The 23,535-nt window shown below is 47.0% G+C and overlaps 3 protein-coding genes across 3 annotated transcripts in view; 2 read left to right on the top strand and 1 right to left on the bottom strand.

Annotated features, from left to right (window-relative positions):
* The window catches only part of LOC107116584 (trans-1,2-dihydrobenzene-1,2-diol dehydrogenase-like), a 5,206-nt gene extending 4,630 nt beyond the window's left edge, over nucleotides 1-576 (top strand). The window contains exons 5-6 of the mRNA XM_015418523.1: nucleotides 131-281; nucleotides 422-576. Of these exons, the coding sequence (XP_015274009.1) occupies nucleotides 131-281; nucleotides 422-531 (261 nt within the window). The 3' untranslated portion in view covers nucleotides 532-576. The remainder of the gene's footprint in view (nucleotides 1-130; nucleotides 282-421) is intronic.
* A 7,921-nt stretch (nucleotides 577-8,497) lies between these two features.
* Nucleotides 8,498-13,199, top strand: RPL13A (ribosomal protein L13a). The gene is made up of 6 exons (XM_015418545.1): nucleotides 8,498-8,561; nucleotides 9,870-9,971; nucleotides 10,799-10,881; nucleotides 11,080-11,139; nucleotides 12,675-12,797; nucleotides 13,078-13,199. Exons 2-6 carry the CDS (start codon nucleotides 9,899-9,901, stop codon nucleotides 13,162-13,164), a joined length of 426 nt encoding a protein of 141 aa, XP_015274031.1. The 5' UTR covers nucleotides 8,498-8,561; nucleotides 9,870-9,898; the 3' UTR covers nucleotides 13,165-13,199.
* Nucleotides 13,200-14,733: 1,534 nt separating this feature from the next.
* Nucleotides 14,734-23,535, bottom strand: part of LOC107116603 (trans-1,2-dihydrobenzene-1,2-diol dehydrogenase-like) — a 28,221-nt gene continuing 19,419 nt past the window's right edge. Inside the window, exons 4-7 of the mRNA XM_015418544.1 lie at nucleotides 18,787-19,039; nucleotides 16,684-16,808; nucleotides 15,125-15,275; nucleotides 14,734-14,874 (exon numbers count right to left, since the gene is read on the bottom strand). Of these exons, the coding sequence (XP_015274030.1) occupies nucleotides 14,738-14,874; nucleotides 15,125-15,275; nucleotides 16,684-16,808; nucleotides 18,787-19,039 (666 nt within the window). The 3' untranslated portion in view covers nucleotides 14,734-14,737. The remainder of the gene's footprint in view (nucleotides 14,875-15,124; nucleotides 15,276-16,683; nucleotides 16,809-18,786; nucleotides 19,040-23,535) is intronic.

Genomic DNA, 23,535 nt, shown 5'->3' on the forward strand with positions numbered 1-23,535 from the left:
CTTGGAGAGAGGAGCAGTGGGCTTTGATCAGAACGAGATTCCTGGAGTAGAGGCTGCTCTTGGTGGAAATTCGGAACAATAAAGTTCTGAAACTTGTCTTGGTTTCCTACTTGTTCTCCTGTGCCTGTAGATTCCGAGTACCTTCTGGAGCCCAGTACAGCTGGTTGTCAATGGGAAGAGTGAAGAATGCCCCCTTCCCTCTCCCTCCCAAAAACTGTACTTCCCCAACACCACGGGGCTGCGTTATGAAGCACAACATGTCCGGCAATGTCTCCTCCAAGGTAAATATCCCAGAGGCTGCTGGGAGGGGAAGTTCACGGCATCAGAGTGCCAAGCGGGTGGGCAAGGCTGTGTGGCCGCTCGGACTTTTGATCCACTCACGGCTTGACCTCGACTCTGCTCTCTCGTCCCCCTCCCACAGGCTTGAAGGAGAGCCCCGTCATGTCTCACGCAGACAGTGAGCTGGTCCACTCCATCCTGGACGAAGTCCGTAGGCAGCTGGGGGTGTCATATCCACAGGACCGACCCTAACTCATCTTTTGCATGTTTTTCGAAGCCCTGCATCTGCAGGTGGAGGGGGGGGAAGCTATGCCAATAAAACAGATGGTGTCGACATCAATCTGCAGGATTCCATGAATTTTCAAGGTGTGTGGAATGTATAAGCTTAGTTCAGTTATAATGGCAAATTGAGGTCTGCCAGTATACGGCCAAACTTGCAGGATCCTTAAAGAGGGGGGCACATTGAGGCCCTGTGGGTGGGAAGGGGCCTGCCAAGCCCAGTGAACTCCATTGTTACTTTGCACGGGAAGCTGAGAAGCTCAGCATCAATAGTGTGTATCTGTCGCCTTTCTCCTCTCATGTTGGCCTGGGCTCCCAGAAAGCTTTTAAAGATGCGTCTTCCTAGAGTCCTCTGCAACACTCAGGAATGTCAGTGGAATGAGAGAAACTCGCCTGTCTATCAGAATATGAGAGACCGGGACCTCTCGAAAGTTTTCCAGGTACCCACAGGAGCCTGGGAGATTTTGAAAAAACAAACCAAGTTTCAGTAGGGGAGGGCTGAGAAATGAGGATTGGGTCTCTTATGGAATGAATTTACTGGACACTTTTCATGTTTTCCCCCTACCCCCCCATTAAGAAGTTTGCTAATGGCTTGAATCTTGCCTGGGAACCCCACTGTCTGTGGGAGGGAAACACAAGCCCATTTCACACGTTACAGTGAACACACCTATATCCTTCATATATGTGTGTGCATCTGTTTGTTAGAAAGAGCTAAGATGTGCTCACTTTAGAAACCAGGGACTGTGTTGATACGTTGACTGTGTCATACATTTTTCGGTATGAGCTTGGAAAAATGTGTGGTTTCAATCATGCATCGAAGGTAAATGTTAGAGAAGCTTTGCACATTCTAGTACAGGCCCCTCCCCTCCAAGGCTATCTGGGAGAGACAACAGTCACTCAAGTTCTTCTTTTATAGGATAAAACACAGAAAAGATAAAAGTCCAGAATTCCAAAAGAAAGTTCACCAATTCCATCCTTAAGCATAATTCACTTTTATCCTCCCTTCACGGTACATCTTACATTCCTTCTAGAGAGAAAAAGAAAACATACCCTCTACACAGTCATGGGAAATTGGGATGGAACAGACCCTTGACTGAGATAAGGTTGCTTAGTGATCAGCAGGTCAAAGAACAGGTTTACAAGGTGTGTGTGTGTGGGGGGGGTTGTTTAGGGAAGGTCAAGCCAACATAGGCTCACAATTTAGAAGCCATTATAAAAATAAAACATTTCTCACTTTGAGCCTATGTTGGCTAATAATTTATTTTTATTTATTTATTTTATTTATTATTATATTTATATCCCGCCCATCCTGCGAACAGGCTCAGGGCGGCTAACAAAAGCGGTACAATGTACCCTAATTGGCATACCCATAAAAAGTAAAACTATATAAAACCACATAAAACATACTCATACAAATATAAATTAACAATTAACAGTAAAGTGCATACCGTACTGAAGATTAGATGGTGCGCTTCCAGATCTTTAGAAACAGATAACAAAAGGCATCTTCTTTGCTAAGTGCCTCCATGTACGTCGGATCTGTGGGATGGCTGGGGGTCTGAGTCATAATGTTAGGGTAGGTTTCACACAGTATAGTGAGACAGCAAATAGCAAGAAATACCAGGTGAGCATACTTCTCCTGAGACTCTCCTCCCACCCCAAGTGCATTCTTGCTGTGAGCACCAGTGATGGTCATGATCCTAGACACTTCTGGAATCATTAATTCTTACCGTTATTTGTAGTCCGCCTTTCTCACTGAGAATCAAGGCGGATTACGCACTGTACGTCAATGCAATCAATAGGATGAGATATCTGATAAGCAATGTAAGAGGACAGGATTACAGAAACCTGAAACAAAGTGTAAGGATTAAACTGGTATTACGTAATTAGATATACAGTACAGCGAGAGCATGTTAATGCACACAGCAACAGATAATACATACGGTACACAGCAGTATAGTCCATGGTCCTATTCCCTTTATTAAAGTACCTTCCTGAATCTCTCTGCATAATTCACTTTTATCCTCCCTTCACGGTACATCTTACATTCCTTCTAGAGAGAAAAAGAAAACATACCCTCTACACAGTCATGGGCGATCGGGATGGAACAGACCCTTGACTGAGATAAGGGGGAGGGGCTGAATGTTCCTTCACTCCTGCAGGTTTGTTCCAGGGGGATTTGGGGTTTGATAAATGGAGCGCCCACTGCTGATTTTTTTTTAAAAAAATACTGATTTTGGGGGGTTTAGTGGTAGGTCATCTGCTTGGCATGCAGAAGGTCCCAGGTTCAATCCAGATAAAATTACTAGGTAGTAGGTTATGTGAAAGACCCTGGAGAGCCGCTGCCAGTCTGAATTGATAATACTGACTTTTCTCCCTTTGAGCCTATGTTGGCTAATAATTTAGAAACAGATTACAAAAGGCATCTTCTTTGCTAAGGGCCTCCATGTACATCGGATCTGTGGGATGGCTGGGGGTCTGAGTCATAATGTTAGGGTAGGTTTCACACAGTATAGTGAGACAGCAAATAGCAAGAAATACCAGGTGAGCATAGTTCTCCTGAGACTCTCCTCCCACCCCATGAGCATTCTTGCTGTGAGCACCGGTGACGGTCATGATCCTAGACACTTCTGCAATCATTCATTCTTACCGTTATTTGTAGTCCGACTTTCTCACTGAGAATCAAGGCGGATTACGCATTGTACGTCAATGCAATCAATAGGATGAGATATCTGACAAGCAATGTAAGAGGACAGGTTTACAGAAACCTGAAACAAAGTGTAAGTATTAAACTGGTATTATGTAATTAGATATACAGTACAGCGAGAGCAATTTGATGCATACAGCAACAGATAATACATACGGTACACAGCAGTATAGTCCATGGTCCTATTCCCTTTATTAAAGTACCTTCCTGAATCTCTGTTAAAATACAGCCCTATAATCTTGGGGAGGGGCTGAATGTTCCTTCACTCCTGCAGGTTTGTTCCAGGGGGATTTGGGGTTTGATAAATGGAGTCAAGTATCACGTGTGAATTCAGTCCTAGCATACATAAAGTGAAACAAAAGTTGTTGTTTTTAATGCGCTGGGGAAAGTACTACAGAGCATACAGAAACCACATTCCCTGCAGCAGCAGCCTTGACATGGCTTTTTTACCGCCTTCCATCTTAATGCTAACTCGCTTCCAGTTAGGGTTGCCAGCTCTGGGTTGGGAAATACCTGGAGATTTTGGGGATGGAGGGACCTCAGAGGGGGATAATGCCATAGAGTCTACCCCCCCAAAACAGCCATTTTCTCCAGGGGAACTGATCTTGGTCATCTGGAGATCAATTGTAATAACAGATCTCCATGTGTCACCTGGAGGTTGGCAACCAGTCTCATAGCTAGTAGGGCTTTGGGGGGCTTTGCCCCCTTTCTTAAAGGCACAGCCCCAGAATAATTTCTCCTGTAAATGCTTTTTTCAACCATTGTAAAACATTTTTTAAAGTCGTGTGCTCCTTTAAGCAGAGTGGGGTGCTGTAGTTGACTAATTCCTGCACTGAGCAAGGGGGTTGGAGTAGGTGACCTCTAGGATCCCTTCCAACTCTGTGTCAAGAAACTAGTCTCCTTTAAGATAGTTTTTTTGTCTAAGTTTTCTTGACTTTAAAAGTCATCACTTCCACCTGTCAGCTTGTTATCAGAATTGTTGCTTAGGCTGGCAGAAGTGATTAACTTGCAGCAGCTGAGAATTGTCATCTAAAGTCGTTGACAGTTTGCATTTTAGAGATCTATCCTGGTAACAGCTTCCTATTGGCTAAATGATTAAGAACACCTATGTAGAATAGAGAGTTTGAGAAGGGACCTTGAAGTTCTCTTCTACTTCCACCCTGCTGCTATGTAGTGAGTAGAACAGCCAGCTAAGTTTTTTGTTTTGGTTTGCATTCCTTGCTGAACTGTATACATTCTTTCCCCTAGCTATGTGTTGTTTGCCCTTTGTTCCTGTAAATAAAAGTTCTATGTGTTTTTATACAAATTGGAGTGAGTTTACTGGCCAAACCCAGATAAGTATTTTCAGTGGCACTCTGACCATCTACCAGAAAATTTATTCTCCCTTCCCCACCCTTTCTCAGTTTGCTGTTGTCACACTCTGGGAGTAAGAGTTGCAGAAGCCTCTATCCTTTGATTTTAAAATGCTTGATTCCACAGTGGCTGAGTCATAATCCTCAGAATTCTGGTTTTTCTTTCTGCACTGAGAACTTCAGCCCCACCAGAAAAAAAAAATGCCCCACAAACCACAAAATCCTGGCTACAGGCCTGTTGGCATGCCTACTTCCCATCTTCGTGGCTTCTTTTTATAGCTCTTCATCAACGAAGTTAATGTCTCTAGCTCTTCCACATATCTCGGGGGGGGGGGGCGGATTAAAGGCAGTACTTTGGTTTTCCCTGTACGCAGCGTGGAACTTGGTTTGTCCTGTGGGTACTGCCGGACTCTTAGCTTCAATCTCACATCTTTTTGGTTAACTCTTGCATTTGCATGCAATGCTCCCTCTAAGCTGTGGAGTCTTGCTAGCAAAAATGCTACTTTGTGAGCTACTGGCATTAAAGTGGTGAGGGAGCGACTTGGCTACCGCATTCATTCGTTTGCTCTGGAGCCATCCTCCCTGAGCTAAGACAAAAACGCGTGAGCTGGAGGCTAAAAACCTGTGAGCTAGCTCACACTAACTCAGAGGGAACACTGTTTGCGTGCTTATTTGCTGCAATTCACTGATCTTACCGGCCACCTGATCCGATTTCAGCTCTGCACAGGCATCTTGGCTCGGGAGTGGCCCTTCCTAACGGCTGCCCACCCACCCCCTTTTCCTGCAAGTAGCCCTTGAGATCTTATTCCATTTGTTTGAAGAACTGTGTTTTGCACACGAAAGCTTACACTTTGAATAAAACTTTGTCCGTCTTAAAGGGGCCACTGGACTAAAACTTTGTTCGGGTTTCCCACAGTTTACACGCAGAGGATGCGCGCAGTCCACCATAGAGATGTGCAGGCATAAAGCGACCGCCACGGCGCGCGAATACCGATTCGCGGAGGCCCTCGACGCCCACCGGAAGTCCATGCCGCGGTGAGCGTTTCTGTTATACGTCACTTCCGCTATTGCGCTCTTGGTTTCTCAGTCGCCGGAAAGGGTAACCCCGCGGCGTGCTCGGGGCGGAGTCTCTTTCCCGTGCGGCCGCCGAGAAGCAGCCATGGCGGAGCCGAAGGTGCTGCCGGCTTGTGGGGCCTTAGTTGGGGTTTGGCGGGTTAGCAGGGAAGCAGGAGGGGGGAGGGCTCGGGCAAGGCCTCCCCTCATCTTCTCCTCCCTGAATTAAGTTGGGGAGGATGGCGGGGAAGGGAGGAAGCGAATCGGGCCCAGATTTGGGGGGGGGGGTTTTCCGCGTGGCCTAATTTTGAGTTAGGTCTCAAACTAAGAGCGTATCTGAGTATGTGAAGAGTGTTTTCCCCCCTTTGAGTTGGTTATCTTTAAGTCTTGGTGAACGCACGGCGGGTGGTGAGATGGCTAAATGGAAATTCCTTGGTGAGAGGCAGGGGGGAGCATTCTGTACAGTGCTAGTAGGCGTTTTGGCTGTACCTGGTCAACCCAGTGCGCAAAGCAGAATGCAGAGCCGTTGGCCTGATCCAGCACTGGGGCATTTATGTGCTGGGGTCGACTTGCCACTGTAGGTTGCGAGTGGTGATACTGAAGGTTCTTGGCACATAGCAAACCGAAACAGTATGCAGAATGGGGAAGGGTAGGGGTTTTCTCTTTGCTTCTTTTCTGGCAGAGTAGAGTTCTTTTATGGGAAGGAATGTTCAGCGCTGGAATTGACTACCAGCGTATCATTCTGATTTTTCCCCCCCTGGACTTTTTCAAATCATTCCCATTGCACTCACATGCTTGTCTGCCACAGACCGTATGGACGGTGGATACATCCATGAAAACCTTGTGTATGTGTTTTTATGGGGGGGAAACCCATCATGCTGAGTCAGGGATCAATTTTTACGGGCTTGAAATTATTAGGATTGTGTAGAGTGGAAGAGCAAAGCAAAAGAAGGTGGGAAATCTGTGGCGGAATTCAGGTTTTTTTTTAACCCCAGAGCCTTGCCTGTTGGCCTGTAGCCCACCATGCAGATTTGATCATCTGAGTGAACAGTTTTTTTCTTAAGAGGGCAGGGTGATCTCTGCCAGTTCCTTTCAATCTACTGCAACCCACTGAGGAATCCTCATAAAATTTAGTGGCAAGCAGTGGGTCTGCAATGGAAGTGAAGCAGCAGTAGAAATCGCTGCCCCCTCTTGCGTGCCCTTAACTCTTTGAAATATGGCTAGATACAGAGCGCCTCCTGAAGGCTTGCAGTGAACAAATTTTTAGTTGGCAAACTGTTGGATGGGAGCCTGAGTTCCAGAGCTTGGGGGCAGCAGCCAAGAAAACCATGGCACACATCCCTGCCAGATGACTGTGTGGATTCTTCCCACAGACACCCCTTGACTGATCTCGTTGCAGGATCATGTGGATGGAGCTGATCTTTCATATTTAGAGACCTTGTAACCTCTGGAGTTAATACTTCGTATTTGAAGGGCAGCAGAGATCCAGTAGGAGGAAGGTGGCTGGTTTTCCCCTAATATAGTTTGTCAGGTCCGTCTGTGAGGATGCTGTTTTTTGTATGTGTACTGCACACGGTAAGAGCAGCTCATTCCCTTTTAGCCATTGTTCATTGTACCTGTTCTTGGAATGGCAGTGTGAGTGGGACTTGGGAAGTTGGTGCCCTGTCAAAAGCTAAGAGTGCTGTAATCTTGGAAGCACTTGGGGCTGGGGCTGTTGCCACTTCCATCTTACAGGGTTTGCTATGGCCTCCTGATTGCTATGTAGTGAATCAGACTTTGGGCTTTTCTAGCCCAGTCCTGTTTACACCAATGGTCATTAACTGTTGTAGACCCACTGAGCTGCAAGCACATAACAGGAAATCTCATGATGTCAGAGTCAAAAGACCTGGAAGGGAGGAGTTACAGCCTCACTCATGTCAAAGCCAGAATTCCAGTCAGTAACCCAAGAGCTTGGGGGTAGGAAATACAAGCACCAGGAGGTGCACCATAGTGAGGAATGAAACAAGGAGGACTGCTGTCTACCAGCAAGTGTTCTGCCTCGCTGCCCTTGCTGCTTCTTGCAGTGATGTCTGCAGAGAGAGGCAATAGGTGTTGTTCTCTTGCATTCTGCAAGCATACTAGCAGCATGACCTTCCAAAAGGCAGCTAAACATGCCAGAGTTCCCAGGGCATGACCTGGTTTGGGTTGGGGGGGGGGGGGGGCAGCAGTTTGTTGAAGCGTCTGGCAGACATGCCAGGGATTGAATCTGGGATTTTATGCCTCCAAAGAATGTGACTTCTCACTGAGTTGCAGTCCCTGTGCGGAGGGGAGCCTCAAGAACCTATTGCTAACAACTTAACTGGCTGCCCATAGCTTTTTACTGAGCCGTAGCTGGCCAGCCTTGAATTAAAGCATGGCACCTAGGAAGGAGAAGGGACTCATTTGGTAGTTTCTGGATGTAAGAACTGGGGAATTGAAGACTGCAGCTTGTAGATCACACATTTGTATTGGCCTTGGTGTCGAGCCAGTGCTCTGGTGCAGACACTATCTCCCTTTGTGTGTGTGTGTGTGTGTACGTACGTGCATGCCTGGAAGTCATGATTGACTTCTGGCAACCCCTCGTAGGGCTTGGACATTCAGAGAAGTGGCTTGCTATTGCCTGCTTCTGTATCCCAGCCCTGGTATTCCTTAGAGGTCTCCCATCCAAGTACTTGCCAGGGTCGTTCCTGCTTAGCTTTCGAGATCTGAGGAGATTGGGTTTGCCTGGGCTATCCAGTTCAGGGCATGCAGATACTATGTTGTCTTGCAATTAAGATGATTTGCTCTCTCTCCTTTTTCCGCTATAGGACGCAAAGTCGTGGTCGTGCGATGTGAAGGGATCAACATCTCCGGCAACTTCTACCGCAACAAGTGTAAGATGGCAGCTTCTAAATTTGTACCCAATTTCTGGTTCTTGTCCTGCCTTTTCCCCTGTTTGGTCAAAGCAATTGTCTGTTCTGTGTAATACTGTCCATGTGGGAAGATTATGTCTCTTTCAAGCCTCCTGATTGTGTACAAACGATAAAGTCCAAGTTAATATTTGGTCGCAGTGACGGCCAACTCCACGTTATTAGGGATTGCTTTTATTATCCAAGCAATGATCCAATGTCCAGAACTGTCTCACTCCCCTTTATAGGTGGTCACTTTCTATCATGAAGTCAGCAATATTACAAAGGGCCATTTCTGGCATGTGCAAGAGGGATCAACACAACGTTTAAATGAAATGCACAGAAAGACAGTTCACTTATTTTTTTCCTTTGCTTGTGAAGTGGAACAGCGGTTTGCCACACGAACTAAAATTTAGGAAGGCCACTGAAGGGGGCCAGAGAAAATGCTCCCCGATTTGTACATTTCACTGTCTGGCTGTAGGTAGGATGCTGGTTGACCATTCCTGAACAATGGAACATAGACAGCCAATAAGGGCCATGTGAAGCTGTCTTGTGCCGTGTCACAGCACTGCTCCACCCACTTCAGTATTGACTGGCAGCAGGTCTCTGGCCCGAAAAGTTCTTCCCAAACAATGTCACCTGGTCCCTTTTAACTGAAGATGTCAGGACTGAATTTGGGACTGCACTGCTGAGCCAGGGAGTGACTTGTACAATCACCTGTTTTGTATGTCTGTTTAGTCTGTGTTGGGGTTGCAGATCTGGCTTACCTCGGTTCAGATGGGTCCACACACTGCCTGGTGGATACCTGGCCAGCCTGCTTGCTAGATGCCCGACAGGAACCATGCCATGTTTGCAGAGGTGCTCTGTTCTTTGGGAACGGCAGGGAACCGGCAGCGTTCCATCTGCACCTCCGTACCTGACCCCTTTCACCCACCAGTGGTGGGTCGAGGAAGAGTGGTGGGCTGGTGGTCCGTGATGATGTCTTTCCACCTTTACTTCGAGTGTCATAGCCATGAGACAACTCCTACATGCACTACCATCTGAGACCACCCCCACTGCCATGTGACACATCTTCCACACCTTGTTTTTCTTTTCTGCCGCACCTTTGTGGCTGGCCTGCCGCTGTGTTCAACCTCTTACAACAACATTGCGTAATAATGCAACATAGTTAAAAGAGAAACCAGAAGGAAACCTCAGTAGATTCAAGCCAGCATTGTAGTTTTTCAAGCCTGCTCCAGCGATAAGTTTCTTTTCAGCCCAGTCTAACCCCTGTAACCCTTCCTGTTCTCCCAGTGAAATACCTCGCTTTCCTGCGCAAGCGTATGAACACCAACCCCTCCCGGGGGCCGTACCACTTCCGCACCCCCAGCCGAATCTTCTGGAGAACAGTGCGAGGTAAGTGTGTGGTATCACTACCATCACCCCAAATCTTCTTCAAAACGAAGAATTGTTAACCATTCGGGGTCTACAGGGAGTATATACCCCTCATCATCTGCAAATCCATTCACTTCATTTCAGTTGCATTGTTCTTTTCAGGACTCTCCTGTTGTAACTTACTAGATGCTAGCCTAGCTTTGCTGGCACATAAGTACATCCTATGGGGAGAGGGGGATTTCCCTGTTGGTATCCCAAGTACACATACAAACGCCATTTCTCTTGTTTTACATAAATCAGTCACTTATATATGCCTTGTGGGGATTGAGGATTTTTGGCTTTTCATTTTGCTTCTAACCCTTAGCTTGGGTGATGTGCCAGTCAGAGTGTTGGACTGCGGCCGTGGAGACCCAGGTTCAAATCCCTGCTCTGTCTTGTACCTCACTAGGTCATCGTGGGCAGTCACTGTCTTGGCCTGGCAAACCTTACGGGCTAAGGATAATTCTCAAATGGGAGGAGAGTCCTGTGTACACTGCCCCAAGCTCTAAAGGAAAAGAGGGATATGTATAGGATAAATGTCCAGTGTGTTGCAGTGGTTAGGAGTCACAGACTCTAGTCTGGAGAACCGGGTTTGATTCCCCATTCCTCCACATGAAGCCTGATGGATGACCTTGGGTCAGTCCCAGTTCTCTTAGAACTCTCTCAGCCCCACCTACCTCACAAAGGTTCCTGTTGTGGGGAGAGGAGGGGAAGGCGATTGTAAGGCGCATTGAGACTCCTCAAGGTAGAGAAAAGCAGGATATACAATTCTACTCATCATCTTCTTCATCATCTCTCCCCTCTTGCAGGAATGACACACAAGACCAAACGTGGTCAGGCTGCCTTGGATAGGCTGAAAGTTTTTGATGGCATCCCCCCTCCCTACGATAAGGTAACTTCCTCCCTGCTGCACATCAGAGAGACTGCGTGAACTTCCCGCCCCTGTTCTGTCAGTGATGATTTCATTACCTACATTGTTTGACCTGAGGACTGAGAAAATAGTTCCAACGCTGAGGCAGATTTTGTGCCTCTGGCAGTGCAGCCATGTGCAATTTGAATACGGCGAGTAAAACATGCCCTTTCCTTGCAGCGCAAGAGGATGGTGGTGCCGGCTGCCTTGAAAGTGGTTCGCCTCAAGCCCACTCGCAAGGTATGTACTTTTTGTGCGTGTGCATGTGCGTATCGGGTCCAGTTAAAAGGGCACTTGCTTCACTGAACACTGGCTTGCCATCATCTGGTATCATGAATGGTGTTCTGAAGGTTTCTCTAGGGCAGGGGTGTCGAACTTACTGGAAGTGTGGTATTTAAAGTTTAAAAAATCTTTAATTGCATTTGTCTGTGTCCTTTATAAAGTTTATACCTCCGCTACCTGGCGTTACCTTTCGTGACACACATGGCCTGGCCCAACCAGGTCTTATTTATGTCAGATCTGGCCCTCATAACAAATGAGTTCGACACCCCTGCTCTGGGGTGTGTGTATCATTGACGTGAGGAACCTTGCCAGAAGATTTGGTGATGGCTTTAAAGGGGGGTTAGATACATGCGTGGTGGAGAGTCTTGTCAATGGCTGTTAGCCTTAAATGGCTGACTGGAACTTCTGTGTTCACATATGGCGTCTAAGTGTCAGTTGTCGGTCCCCAACAATGGGGTGGGGGGATTTGGCCTCAGGGGCCTTGTTATGGGCCTTCCTGGGCATCTGCTTGGTTGCTGTGGGAAACAGGAAAGACGCTGCTCTCAATGTACCTTGGGACCTCTGATCCAAAATGGCTCTTATATCTAGTACCTCAACTGTGAGCAGAATCTGGGGTAACAGGACTGATAAAATGCTTCCCCCCCCCTTGTCCGAAACCTTGGGGAACTGCTCCCAGTCACAGTAAAAAAACAAAACACTATTTGACTAGAAGGATTGACTGGAGTCTGGCCAGGCATAAAGCATCATTGGAAACTCCATTTCCTGATTTTGTACGATGCCAGGAAACGTCATGCTGTCTCTTCTGACCAGTTCTGGTGTAACCCGTCCTGCCACTTCTTAACTAGATCATTTTTGGTGCACATGAGGCTTGAAAAAGCTGCTTCCATCTATTGGGCACTGCCTGACCACGCAGCCGCTGGCGAGACCAGCCGCACTTGGCACATTTAAGCAGCCTCCCGCATGCAGGCTCAGGGGCAGGTCTGTGATGATGACACACCACCTTTTGTTCGAGTCTCAAGACCGTGAGACGACAACCCCTCATGCACTACCATCTGAGACCGCCCTTTTGTAGGACAAAGATGTGCTTGTGGTGAGGGAGAGGAGGGTGCCTTGGCCATTCTGGGTAGCAGGAAGCAGGTCTGGTGTGTGGCTGCCGGTGTAGATCCTCCAGGAAGAGTGGTCCCATGGGTTACCATGCCACGGGCTTGGGATACTGGACTAGTGTGGGTTTGGGTGGACATTTGTTGCCCAGAACAGGGAGAGGAATCTCTTTAGGGAAGGGTAGAAGTCTCCTTGGATGGGAGTAGAATTCAGTGGGCAAAGGTGTCCAGATTGGGGGCCAAATTTTCTGCTTCACAGCAAAGGTGCTCATGGGAAAGCGGCCTACGACCTTCGGCAGGGTGGGCAATGTTGTCAGATGTGGGGCCAAGATGGCGCAGTGTCGGAGTAACAGTTCTAAGTCCTAAACGGAGGCTTCTCCTCTCGGCCAACAGTTCGCTTATCTGGGCCGCCTTGCCCATGAGGTGGGCTGGAAGTACCAGGCCATCACGGCCACCCTGGAGGAGAAGCGTAAGGAGAAGGCCAAGCTCCACTATACCAAGAAGAAGCAGCTGATGGTGAGTTCTCTGTAGTTGCCAGTGAGGAGGGCCTGGGTGTCGTATGTCAGAGAAGAGAGCAAAACCCTCCGGCCTGTGAAGGTGGAGGAGTCTGGTCGGCCACAGGATGTGTCTACAGGTCAACAGGGCCTCTTGTAATTCTGATGATTTCATTGTCCTATAAAATGATGAGCAGCTGTGTTGTCTGGTGCTCTGACATCAGCTCTCTAGTGCTTCACGTGCATTTTTGGCCTGCTTAAAGCCACTCCTGAGCTGCCTCTCTCCCTCTTTCTCCTTGTAGAAACTCCGAAAGCAGGCAGAGAAAAACATGGAGAGCAAGATCTCAAAATACACAGATGTCCTGAAGCAGTACGGCATCCTGGTTTAAATAGCACCCGGGCTTATTAAACAATTTCAAAAGTTCACAATCTTGTGTGTGTGTGTGTGTGTGTGTGTGTGTGTTTTTAAATGGGGAAACCCCACCTTAAAAAAACCCCATTACAGATTGTTACAGTCGATCGTTCTGTTAGAGTAATACAAGGTTTGGGTGCAGGAAAGTTTTCTGGTCTTGCTTGAGAGAGGGATCCCTGCGCCTGGAAGGTCGGAGCTGGATTACCATAAAGACAATAAGCAGGTTTGGGGTGGGGGCATTGAAAGGTCTCTCGGTGCTGTTTAAAATTGATTTCACTTTGTGTGTTAACAGAATGCTGTGTGCTCTTAATACCTGCCTTCATGGCTTTTCTCTGGATGGTGAAGATTGTATTCCATACCCTTCCCAACTTAAGAACATAAGAGACGCCAATGTTGGATCAGGCCAAAGGCTCATCCAGTCCAACACTCTGTGTCACACAGTGGCCAGAAATACCAGGTGCCATCAGGAGGTCCACCAGTGGGGCCAGGACATTAGAAGCCCTCCCACTGTTGAAAACCGCCCCCCAAAGCATCACTTGCCCCAGAGCCCCTATCTATACCTTGTGGCTAATAGTCACTGATGGACCTCTGCTCCATATGCTTATCTAATTCCCCCTTGAAGCCGTCCATGCTTGTAGCCGCCACCAGCTCCTGTGGCAGTGAATTCCATGTGTGAATCACTCTTTGGGTGAAGAAGTACTTCCTTTTATCCGTTCTAACCTGACCGCTCAGCAATTTCATGGAGTGCCCACGAGTTCTTGTATTGTGAGAAAGGGAGAAACTTGAGACCTCTCCTGCATCCAAGTTAATATTTTTTTTAAAAAGAGAAAAGATTTAGGCTTAGTTCAGTATGCTTCAGTCACGGAATTCTTACCTACCCATCCCTTATGTCAGTAGAAAAGAGCAAGAGTCCAGTAGCATCTTAGAGATTAAGATAATTTGTGGCAGGGTATGAGCTTTCATGAGTCGAAGTCTTTTTTACTGCTACAGACTTAACATGACTACCCATCTTGATCTACATCCCTTATATGGCTGTGGGTTCCCATAAAGCTGCCTGTGTTCTTTCCTCTTTGCTGTTAACTCTGACTTAAAATGTCCTTTCCCCCCTGTAGTGTGAACCACAGTGGTCTGCCTGCCTCTCTCTCAGCCAGTGGAATGGAAATTGTTCTTTTGGTTCTCGGTGTCATACCAGGGTACATGTGGTAATTGGTGGCCATATAGGCTAAAACTCACTGCCCTGTTTAAATGAAACCAAAAGGTGAGGTTGTGTGCAGTAAAACCTGTGGCTGCAATGCCTGCTTCTGAGCCTGGCAGAAAAGTCTTCCACTCTGATTCACTTGGAGCAGTGAGCAGAGTGCCGTAGGCACGAGTGTGAACACTGAGGACAACATGCTTCCTCTCCTTGTTCAAAAGACTGCTTCTGTGCATGTCCTGCCTATTTTCAGAGGTTCTCCATACCATCTCCCCCCCTTTCAAACCATACTGTGATGTCAATGATGATAGGTGGAGTCATTTTTCGTAGATCTGAGACTTTTGACAAGAAAAACGTTTTATTTGGTGTTTTTACTCTGGCCCTTGGTAGTGTCCTCTCCCTCGTAGAACACCCCGATCTGCCTCCGTGCCTCGTCCAGGATTGTGGCTATGACTTCACTCTCACATAACGGCATGACGGGACTTTCCTTTAAACCTGCATAAGAAAGAACCTGGATGACTGACACTCCCCATCTTTCTGTTCACTTCTGTTACTGGAGCCACGAAGGACACAACAGGCTGATCGAAAGTAAGGGGTGGAGGATTCCGAACTCTTCTCCCACACTCTCTGATCTTAATTTAGATTCGGGTCTGATGTTAACTGTTAAACGACACTGCCTTGGGGTGTGTTTGCCGTTTTTCCCATTCAGACAATTTTGTGGAAAACATAAGTGCTAGGTACTTACCTTCCAACAGGCACTGGCGGACGTGCTCAGCTTCATATCTCAACCCAATGTCGTTTTCAAAGAAAAGCGGTTCTGGGGAGGGGGGAAGAGGCCACTCCCAGCGGTTGCCTTTCAGGAACATGATTGTGGGACAGTTCATGTGTGAGGGGATCTAGAGAGAGAGAGACCCAACAGGTTGCCCAATCTTGGAAGCTAAGCAGGGTCGGCCCTGGCTAGTATTTGGATGGGTGACCTCCAGGGAATACCAGGGTCATGATGCATAGGCAGGCAATGGCAAAACGTCTCTTGCCTTAAAAACAAGTCTAGCTCGCCACCTAGTGGTACATAATGCTAAAAGAGCTAGAGCTTGTGGTTGCAAGACAATCTTAGGATCTCCTGGCTATACGGCATACAATGCCATACAATAATGGTGTTTCAAGGGCCAGAGGATATGCTTTGGAGTCTGTCCCGCAGGAAGATAGTGGGAGTTGTGCTTTGGTAGCAATTGCACCATCTAGATCCAAAGCAAAAAAAGGCCAGAGGTGGTTTCCGTCACAGTCATCAGGACTGTGTTCTGTATTAAAAGAAATTTCTGGGCTGATAAAGGATCAGTCCTGTGACCTGTATAAATTATGTGTGTGAAGTACATTTTGCTAATTCTGCCCTTTTAAAAAAATTTATTTTGCTTTTCTTCCTACTTTTAAAGTTTTATTCTGGTAGTAACGGGAAGGGATTAGCAGGTTTGTGTGGCGGCAGAGGTCAAAAACAGCACTTCAGATTTTGCCCAGAAATAACCCATCAGTCAGTGTGGATCTTCAAGAACTTCAAAGAACATCCTCTGCGATTTAGAACAGACATTAATCTTGCTGTTGGATTCTGAATCAAGTGACACTTCTGAACAAGCATCAAATGCACTCGGATAGAGCACCTTGTAGTAATCTAACACAGATGCGATCAGAGTGGGGATAACTCGCCAGATCATATGTCCAGAGCCCCGTTCAAAAGTTAACAGTGAATGTGCATACAATTCACCTACGCTTGATTTTCCTTTGCATATGTGTGTCGCTCAATGTGCAGTTTAAATCCCATGTTTAACTAGGTACTAGTCCCCAGTTTCATTTGAAAAATGAACACGTGCTTTTTCTGATATGTGCAGGATATACATGTTCGCTTGTTATGTGTAAAAGGCTAAGGAAAAGCAGCAGAAAGTGCCTCAGCCAAAGTTGGCTGAAGGTCTTACATGCTGCACAAGAGACCGGAGTTTCCATTCTGTGAAATGCCTGAGGGTCTGTCGTCAACTGATCCTGCAGTATAGGCCAGGGTTAGCTTCACTAGAAAACCTAGTGACTTCATGGGATAGGCATGGTTTGGACCAGGAACTTTTCAGAGACACAGCCCATAAGCTTAGCTGTTATGCTACATCAGCTCACCAAGCAAAGAAGTTCCCTGGTTCTTTGTTTTCTCTAAGATCCAGCCCAGAAGTGTTGTTCTTTAAGTGCCCACCTTCCTCCCCTGTTTCCACTGACCACCTGTATGCCATTTCTAAATCCTTTATACCCCCCCACCACATAACTGGGTACCTGGATAACTCCTTCAGTCCCCCCAATTAATGCCTCTCCTGGTAGCCTGAGCACCATGCTGACGGTAAGTACAGCCTGTCGGTTCCCTGAGTAGTTGAGGATCATGGAAGCGGTTTCATCCACACCTAGGAAACACAGAAAAAGAGCAATAACTACCCGAAAGTCTCTTCTGGAAGCACGACAACCCTCATTTCTCCCCTACCCCAATTTCCTCTCCCAAATTCTCCAGTAGCTTCTATGTTATCATGAGAGCCAGTTTGGTGTCGTGGTTAACTGCGCCGACTCTAATCTGGGAGAACCAGGTTTGATTCCCCACTCCTCCACTTGCACCTGCCGATGTGACCTTGGGTCAGTCACAAGCTCTGGCACAGCTGTCCTTGAAAAAGAGCAGTTTCTGTCAAGAGTTCTCTCAGCCCCACCCACCTCACAGGGTGTCTGTTGTGGGGAGGGGAAGGGAAAGGAGTTTGTGAGCCGCTCTGAGACACCTTTGGGTAGTGAAGGGTAGGGTATAAATCCAATCTCTTCTCTTCTTCTTCCCTGCTAAATCAGATTGGACAATCAAACTCAGCATGGGGAAAGCAGCATCCTGTTTCTAGTACATGTGCTTGCACATGCATGCACAACATTAAGGCTCCATACAAGATACTACCTGCTGTTGCCACCCCTGCAGTGCCTGACTTGTTGATATTGTATTGCTGGCACAGAACAATTATGGTTTTTACACATTATTTTTACGAAAAGGACAGACATTTCCTTGGCATCAAAATCAGTCAAGGTTGAGCTCGTGGAAAATGAATGGATACAATGGGCAAAGCAGAGCCTTTGCTATTGTGTGCTGCTGTAGCAGTAGGGAGGTTCTGGCGAGGGTTGCCATCCTCCAGGTGGTGGCTGGAGATTTCCTGGAATTACAATGTGTTTCCAGACTACAGAGATCACTTCCCCCCCCCCAAAGGAAATGGTTGCTTTGGAAGGTGGACTATATGGCATTATACCCTGCTGAGGTCCCTCCCCTTCTCAAACCTTGCCCTCCCCAGGCTACACCCCCCAAAATCTCCAGGTATTTCTCAACCCAGAGCTGACCTCTGTTTTCATGTGTAACTCCTTATCTCTCTAGTTCATTTTTTATCCTGCTTTTCCTGTGAGCTGTTCAGGGTAGCATGCCAGGTTCTCCTCTGCCCATATGAGCCTCACAACCCCCTTGTCAGGTTGACACCCCCACTTGCATGTGGGCCTCTATGAAATGCTGGTCGTTTCACTGCTGCTTCCATGGACCTCTGAGACTGGTAATTGTGTAGCCTTCCCTGAAACTGCTTTCTCCCTCTCCTCCCCGATTTCCGCTTAGTTAGCCTTGTGCATGTTTTAAGTGTGTCTGCGTGTGTTTTTTGCTCATTCCCATTTCTTTTTAATAAAAACATTACTGGTGGAACATTTTTCTGGTTTATTTTGAGAGCTCTCCAAAGGAAAAATTCCGGTAAACATTGATGGAGATCCCAGTAACCCCCTCTCGCTCTGTCTCCTTAAAGCTAATCCCCCCCCCCCAGTTAAATAGGAGACTGCCTCTTTGGGTAACAAGGCAGGCGAGGCTGGCCTGAGAGATAGTGTCTGATCTCAGGACTTCATGGTGTTACACTCCAATTGGCAGGAAAGGCAGGAAGTGTAGTAAATATTGACTTCTGTTTCTTGAGAACACCCTGAACACAACACCGTCAGAACTAAACGCACTTCAGTACTGAAGTCTGCTGACTCCGTCTCCGTGACATAGAATTCCACATGATTCTGTCTTAAAGGGGCAGTAGCATATAAACAAACATAAACTGAGTCAACTATTACTCCCACAGGCTTGCCAGGTCCATCCTTAGGGTTGCTTAAGCCTCCCCCTGCCAATGGTAAGTACCCTCCCCCTGCCAGTCAGCTGACCAGCAGCAGGGGGTGGGGGGATGGCAGCCCTCCCCTGTCACAACGGCAGAACGTCGGTCTCCAAGATCCTATCCCTGCACCCTAACCACTACCCCACATCAGCTCTGGAACGCTGGAGGGTAGGACTTCTGTTCCCTTGCCTCTGCAACCCCCCCCCCAGCCCGTTCTAGAGGCCTCACGCTTTACCTGTGCCACGAAGCAGTCCTGAGGCGATGATGGATTGTGGCCTTTCAGGCCCGAAGACCATAGAAGCAAACTGGACGCAGTAGCATCCCAAGTCCATTATGACGCCTCCTCCCAGTTTTTTATCCACCAGTCTCTGGACGTCTTCCATTGGAAAGCCCAGATGTGCTTGGATCACTTTCACGTCCCCGAGAGCCTTCCGGGCCAGCAGAGTGCGGATCTGCTCCGATACAGGAAAGAATCTTGTCCAGAAACCCTAGAAGAGACAAAGGCTATCAGGAGCACAGCACCTAAACATGTACAAGCATGCAGAAATGCACCCCATAAAAGAGCCAACATGGCGAAACGTATTAGAAGAGCCAAACGTATTTTGGCAATTACCCTTCCTCAGTGGCACGTATGCCCAAAACAAGGCCAATATTGTCACGTACGCACACCACAATATAGAGGTAAAATCTTTTGTATCAATACTTCTGATCAGATAAAATCAGTAGCTTATGATTCACTGATCACCTGCTCATAACGTGTATTTCAAAACAGACATCAATGTGTCATCATGGTAACCTGATCAGTTACAAAGCCAGCACGTGTGTGTAAGTGTGCCAGCATTTCTTTGCTCTGATAGTGTTGCCAGGTCTGCCCTGGCCACCGGCGGGGGATGGCGGGTTAGGTTTGCCAGATCACGGGTTGGGAAACTGCTGGAGATTTGGGGGTGGAGCCTGGGGAGGACAGGGACCTCAGTGCGGTACAATACCATAGAGTCCACCCTCCAAAGCACCCGTTTCCTCCAGGGGAGCTGATCTCTGTAGTCTGGAAATGAGCTGTAATTCCAGGGGATCCCCAGGTCCCACCTGGAGGCTGACACCTCTACTTCTGTCCTGCTCTGGTCAGCACTTTCACCAAGAGAACTGGATGAGCTTTGGAGGTGCTAGACAAAGAGGCACAATTGGCCAGGAGAAATGGCAGGAGTGGATGACTTTGCATAGTTGAATTTTAATTGTGAAATGTAGCAGCCAACTAGTTTGGCCATGGAAAGGTGCAGTCTGGCACAAAGGACACACCCAGAGAGATTCCCCCAGTCATTGTCCGCTCTGTGGCTATTATCCTAAGCGTTTCGATCCAATCAAGGGGCCGTGTGGTGTACAATGCCATGTCTCGCTTTACTCTTGCTGAACAGATGGACCTCTGTTGACCTGAGCTTGTAACTTATGGTGCTTATTCCAAAAGGTGCCCTAACCTTTTCTTCCTCCTGTTTTCATGGTTTCAAAAAAGCCCCTCTCCTTCCTGTCTCAAAGGCTTCCACTGTCCCCTGATTAGAATACCTGTCTGAGTATATATGAACTGTGGTTCCTATCTATCTCACTTATCCTATACTTAACTCTAAATACCCCCCCTCTAAACTAACACTCACTAATTTGTGCATTAAACTACTTATCTTGGTGTATACTTACTTAACTACTATTAAAACTATCAAAAATAAAATAAAAATAACAGAAAGAATCGCCTTTGGGGCTCCTGTGCCCACACAGGAGTATAGAAACTACTACCACCCTCTTCTGGCTTAACAAACTAAGGTGTCTTTAATTAACTTATCTAAGGTCCCTTCTCCCTCCTAACCCCAAGCTTTTAATTATATTATCTTTAATCATTACTATAGATCTCTTATATAACTGAGAAATAATAGTACACTTATTTTTGCAACCCAGAGACACTTGGTGTTGCCAGTTCCATTGTTGTTGTTCAGTCGCACAGTCGAGTCCGACTCTTCGCGACCCCATGGACCAGATCACGCCAGGCCTTCCTGACTTCCGCCGTCCTCTGAAGTTGGCTCAATTTCATGTTCGTTGCATCTATGACACTGTCTAACCATATCATCCTTTGCCGTCCCCGTCTTCTTTGACCTTCAATCTTTCCAAGCATCAGGGTCTTCTCCAGTGAGTGCTCCCTTCTCAATGATTTGGTGGCCAAAGTATTTGAGCTTCAGTTTCATTATCTGGCCTTCCAGGGAACAGTCAGGGTTGATTACTTTTAGGATTACATTTAGGAGTTCCATTAAAGGTAAAGGTAAAGGTTCCCTTGCTCGAAAGCCAGTCGAATCCGACTCTAGGGTTGCGGTGCTCATCTCCGTTTCAAAGCCGAAGAGCCAGCGCTGTCAGAAGATGTTTCCGTGGTCATGTGGCCGGCATGACTAAACACCAAGGTGCACAGAACACTGTTACCTTCCCACCAAAGTGGTACCTATTTATCTACTTGCAATTTCTTGCTTTCGAACTGCTAGGTTGGCAGGAGCTGGAACTAGAGACAGGAGCTCACCCCGTCTTGCGGCACCCGGGTCTTGAACTGCTGAACTACTGACCTTCCACAGCCTGCAGTTCAGCGTCTTAACCACCTGAGCCACCGCAGCTCCAGAGGAGTTCCATTACACACAGTCTAAAAAACTGTATGAATCTTTCTGCTTTTGTGTGGTGTATTAATAATGAAGGGCTTTCTCTTGAAACCTTTTTTTGTTGGCATCTGATGGCTCATTCAGTCCCATTTGTTTCAGCAGTTGCAGACCTGTCGCGTAGTCCTGTGCGTGAAATTTTTCCGTATCATGGAAAACTAGAAGTGTGGCAGGGCCAGTCCACTTATAGCTCTGGTTAGCTGATTTTAGTTGGCTTGTTATGGGCTTTAGATCATGTCTCTTGTTGATGGTTTCTGAGGGAAGATCTTGGTATACTTCAATTTTAATATCTTTGTAGTCCAGGGTCCCTTTTTGTTTTGCCTCATTCAGTATTCTTTTTTTTAGTTTGTAATCCAGTAGGGTGAAGATGGGGCCTTTTCTGAGGAGCTTCCAGACGGTAGGCTTTAGTTATTGTTGGTGCTTCTCCCACGTCTAGCTTCAAAATAGTTGCCAACCAGTTTGCTATGAATGATAAGTCAGCTTCCTCTTCTCGCTGCTCTGGGAAGCCTCTTAATTTTAAGTTATTTTGTCGAGCTTCCATCTCCAGAGCAAGCATTTTGGATTTCAGTTTATCTTGTTGTGACGGTTTTCTTCCTGGAGCGTCTCTACCAGCGTCATAGCCCCTATCGTGATTTCTTTTTGTCTCGGATATAGAAGCTTTTATTTGGGTAAGCTGTTCCTTTATTGGTTCAAACCGTGCCCCCAGCTTAACTAATAAACGACTTTCCATCTCGGCTAGGTCTGATTTAGTAATCGCGGGGGTTGTTTCTAGCTCTTCAGAGTGTCTGTTCGCTATTTTGTTATCTCTGGCCTTACTGCTCACAGCCAGTTCCACTGATTTTGGCCGAAAACAGCAGCTAGCTGCGCTGTTACTCACTCTGGAAGGAGTAGTCTCTGTTGTGGCTTTCTTTTCTCTGTGTTTTCCGTCCATAAGGTCTCTAGGTCACATTATGATTTTCTGTTAGGAGTGGGGAAACAGACGTGCTTACAGGGCTAGGCGGCCATTTTCAGCGTGCGCATCACCACGTCCCCTGATTAGAGAAGTACCTAGGATCCAGGAGTGCCTCCACTTTCTCCCCAACCAGATTTACTTTGATTTTACCAGATCTTCTCCCACCTACCTCACTCCTGCCCCAGGAAAATCAAATATTCCTCAACCTTTATAACAAGAACTGCCCCTCATGTGCACAGCTTGGAACTGTGTCCTCTGTGTCTCTAGCTCTCTTGCTGTTCAGCCCTGTTCCACTTGGTTTCCTCCATGGCTCCCCTTTGGATAATTGCCTGAGTCACTGATCAGATTCTCACTTGGTTCCTTGGCTAAGCAGTCCCTCTTGGAACTTTAAACCTCCAAGTCTGTGGAGATCTGAGGTCCACTTGGATCATCAAATACCCAAATGCTCATGCGGAAAAGGATAATATCTCCCTCTGCTCCCCTTCCCGTTCTGTTTTTCTTCTCACTTGGTTCCTTGGCTAAGCAGTCCCTCTTGGAACTTTAAACCTCCAAGTCTGTGGAGATCTGAGGTCCACTTGGATCATCAAATACCCAAATGCGCATGCGGAAAAGGATAATATCTCCCTCTGCTCCCCTTCCCGTTCTGTTTTTCCTTTTTAACTCTTCTACTCTTCATTCTCTGACATGTGCTGGACAAGGGTAAGTGAATAATGGTTTGGATCCATCTTGCTTTTTTGCTCAATCTTACCTAGTTCCCAATTAGGAAACTGTTCGTTGTGGGACATGGCATCTGGAGTCATAAAGAGCCACAAAAGAGCAGCATGGTGTAATATCAGTGTTCCCTCTAAGCTGAATTTTAGCTCGGGAAGGAGGGCTCCAGAGCAAACTAATTCATGCAGTAGCCAAATTGCTCCCTCACAACTTTAATGCCAGTAGCTCACAAAGTAGAATTTTTGCTCACAAGACTCCACACAGCTTAGAGGGAGCATTGGTGTTGATCCTTGGAAAACCCAAGGATCAAATCTCCACACTGCCATGGAAACTCTCTGGGTAAGCTGTGGCCTGTTGTTGTAAGGATAAAATTAAGATGGGGAGAACAATATTGTAAGCTGCTTTGGGTCCCTATTGGGGAGGAAAGTAGGGTATAAGATTCAAATAAATAAATACAAATGATTGGTCAGTTAGTGGACAGTCACTCTCCAGTATCATTGGAGGACAGCTGATCGTCTGAGAAATGTCAGTTGATGGTTGGCTGAAGGGATTTGGCCAGACAGAACGGAATATCAGATGTGCTAGTTATGGCCCATAAGAGACTAGCCTAGGCAGATCTACTCTCAGAAGTATGTTAGACTTTATT

The sequence above is a fragment of the Gekko japonicus genome, unplaced genomic scaffold (genome assembly GCF_001447785.1).
Source record: "Gekko japonicus isolate JY-2015 unplaced genomic scaffold, Gekko_japonicus_V1.1 scaffold299, whole genome shotgun sequence".
Classification (NCBI taxonomy): Eukaryota; Metazoa; Chordata; class Lepidosauria; order Squamata; family Gekkonidae; genus Gekko; species Gekko japonicus.